General features: G+C 45.5%; 1 protein-coding gene across 12 annotated transcripts in view; it reads left to right on the forward strand.

The window, feature by feature from the left end:
* The window catches only part of eya4 (EYA transcriptional coactivator and phosphatase 4), a 65,737-nt gene that overhangs the window by 23,633 nt on the left and 39,604 nt on the right, over positions 1-2,500 (forward strand). For 5 of the 12 annotated variants that reach the window (XM_042709847.1, XM_042709848.1, XM_042709845.1 and 2 more), the window contains exon 1: positions 1,807-2,049. The exons of 1 other annotated variant lie outside the window; for it this stretch is intronic. In XM_042709847.1, coding sequence (XP_042565781.1) covers positions 1,924-2,049 — 126 coding nt within the window. In that variant the 5' untranslated portion in view covers positions 1,807-1,923. Of the gene's footprint in view, positions 1-1,805; positions 2,050-2,500 lie in introns of those variants that run through there. 6 more of the 12 variants (XM_031581334.2, XM_031581338.2, XM_031581333.2 and 3 more) reach the window with 2 other exon arrangements.

Below are 2,500 nucleotides of genomic sequence, written 5' to 3' on the forward strand. Positions count from 1 at the left end.
TGTGTGTGTGAGGGGCAACGTGTCACTCAGATAATGAGTATAATACAAATACAGAAGCAGTTGTATTTGACAACTACTTTCTATGGCATTGGAAGAAACTTTTACACCCAAATAACAAAAAAAGGAAGCTTTTCTGAGGCCTGGACTATTTGTCTTGAGACAGATGGAGTGATGGCGTAGGGGAGAGAAGAGAAGCCTCTCCTCCTCTCCTCTTCTCTCTGATTCTTTTCTTTTTCCTAGCTTGGGTGTGTTCGCTTTTGGCGAAAAATATTATCTTAAAATCCTTCACTCTCCCATCAAAAGCTGGAAGCCGCAGGGGCGCAGACGGTCTATGACACACATAGACACACACACACTCATACTCTCTCTCACTCTCTCTCTGTCTCTCTCTCTCTCTCTCTCTCTCTCTCACACACACACACACACACACACACACTCTCTCTCTCTCTCTCTCTCTCTCACACACACATTCATACAGTCATACATGTTTTTGTCTCCACTTATGAGTTGCTTAACGCTGTTGCACTATGTGCGTGTGTGTGTGTGTGTGTGTGTGTGTGTGTGTGTGTGTGAGAGAGAGAGAGAGAAAGAGAGAAAACGTGAGAGTGCGTGAAAGCAATGACTGGAGATGGCAAAGAGGACAGAAATATAAAAAAAACAGATATAGTTCAAGAGAGAGAAACAGAATGGGGGAAGCATATGAGAGGAAAACGGAACAGAGATGTAGTTTGGGGTAGAGGAATAAAGAAAGACAGAGGGAGAGAGGTGGAAGACAGGACAATAGGAGAAAACAAAAAAAAACAAAGAACTAAGATGTGAGGAGAGAGAGAGGGAGAGGTAGGAGAGAGAGAGAGGGGGGGTGTAGGAGAGAGAGAGGGAGGGAGAGAGAGGGAGAGGTAGGAGAGAGAGAGAGAGAGAGAAAACATACGGCAGTCTGAGTGTTTTTAGTGAATGAAGCGACAGCAGGCGAGCCTAGTCCAGGACAGGGCAACAGGGACAGAGCGAGGGAGAGGGGGAGGAAGGGAGGGAGAGGGAGGAGGAGTTGGGGGGTGGGAGGAGGAAGGGAGGAGTACCAGGGTGGAGGAGGAGTGGGGGGGAGGGTGACAAAGACAGTGTACTGGATAAATGTAACACATTTGCTGAGAAAGAAAGAGGGAGAGAGATAAAGCGGGACAGTGGGAAAGAGAGAAGGAAAGATAGAAGGAGATAGTGCACTGTAGAAATGTAGTACATTCACTTGGAGAGAAAGAGCAAGAGAGGCAGAAAGAGAGAGAGAGAGAGAGAGAGATAGAAAGAATGACAGTGGACCTGTTGATGGGATGACCCCTTAAGAAAGAGAGAGAGAGAGTGAAAGAAAGAGGTGTGCTCCGATAAAGGGAGTAAGAAAAAGAAAGAGACACTGTTTGCTTCCAAGGCTGGTTTCCCCCTGTTGTGTAGAGACGAGTGTGTGTGGGTGGTAGAGAGCGAGAGAGAAAGAGGTAAATGATAAAAAACACACAGACAGATAAAAAGTGAAAGAACAATTTAGAGAAAATCAGAGGCTAAATGCTGTGGTTATGGTTTATGTGTATGGGCATGCAATTTACTTTTTTACACTGCATTTCCACTGACGCTTGATATACACACACACACACACACACACACACACACACACACACACACACACACACACACACACATAGCCACACTTCCCTGCTGTTACCTGATTCTGAACAAACAGAGACAGAGTGAGAGAGAGAGACAGAGCGAGAGAGAGAGACAGAGTGAGAGAGATAGAGAGAGAGAAAGGAGGGAGGGAACGAGGGAGGAGGGAGAAGAAGAGAGGAGGGGTGGAAGCACACGCGTGAGGGGAAGAGAAATAGCGTGGAGCAGAAGCCATCCCACTCCGCTACAAAAAGCCAGAGAAAGTGAGAGTGTGTGTGTATGTGCGTGCGCGCGCATGTGTGTGTGTATTGTTACGCGCTTGTGTATGGACACGACACTGTTTGGGGTTTTCTGGATGTTGCCAGGACGCACACTTTTCTGAACATTCAAGATGAACAATTGGAGGTAAGGTCTCTCTCTCTCTCTCCTGTCTGTAAAACACAAGAGTTTCATGTTGTTAAGTTTGATTGTATATGGTGTATGTGTGTGTGTGTGTGTGTGTGAATGTGTGTGTGTGTGTTGTGTTTGGTTGGCTTTACATGTAGTTTTCCATTAGCAAACACCACGTTCTTGCTCTTCAGTCTGTCAGCTAAAGTGGTTATTTGACTTAGTGATATTTGGAAGCCGAGTGTGTGTGTGTGTGTGTGTGTGTGTGTGTGTGTGTGTGTGTGTGTGTGTGTGTGTGTGTGTGTGTGTTTGTCTGTGTGTGTGATGGGTGGTGATTCTTGTGTGAAATAAGCTGATCTTGCTCTGTAAAGAGCCGTTTTGAATGTGTCTACCTAGTCAGAAAACCACTTGTCTGGGAAAATGTTATGGATTTAATTGAATGAAATGTTTTGCATTGTCTTTTGTTAAT

The sequence above is a fragment of the Clupea harengus genome, chromosome 15 (genome assembly GCF_900700415.2).
Source record: "Clupea harengus chromosome 15, Ch_v2.0.2, whole genome shotgun sequence".
Taxonomy (NCBI): Eukaryota; Metazoa; Chordata; class Actinopteri; order Clupeiformes; family Clupeidae; genus Clupea; species Clupea harengus.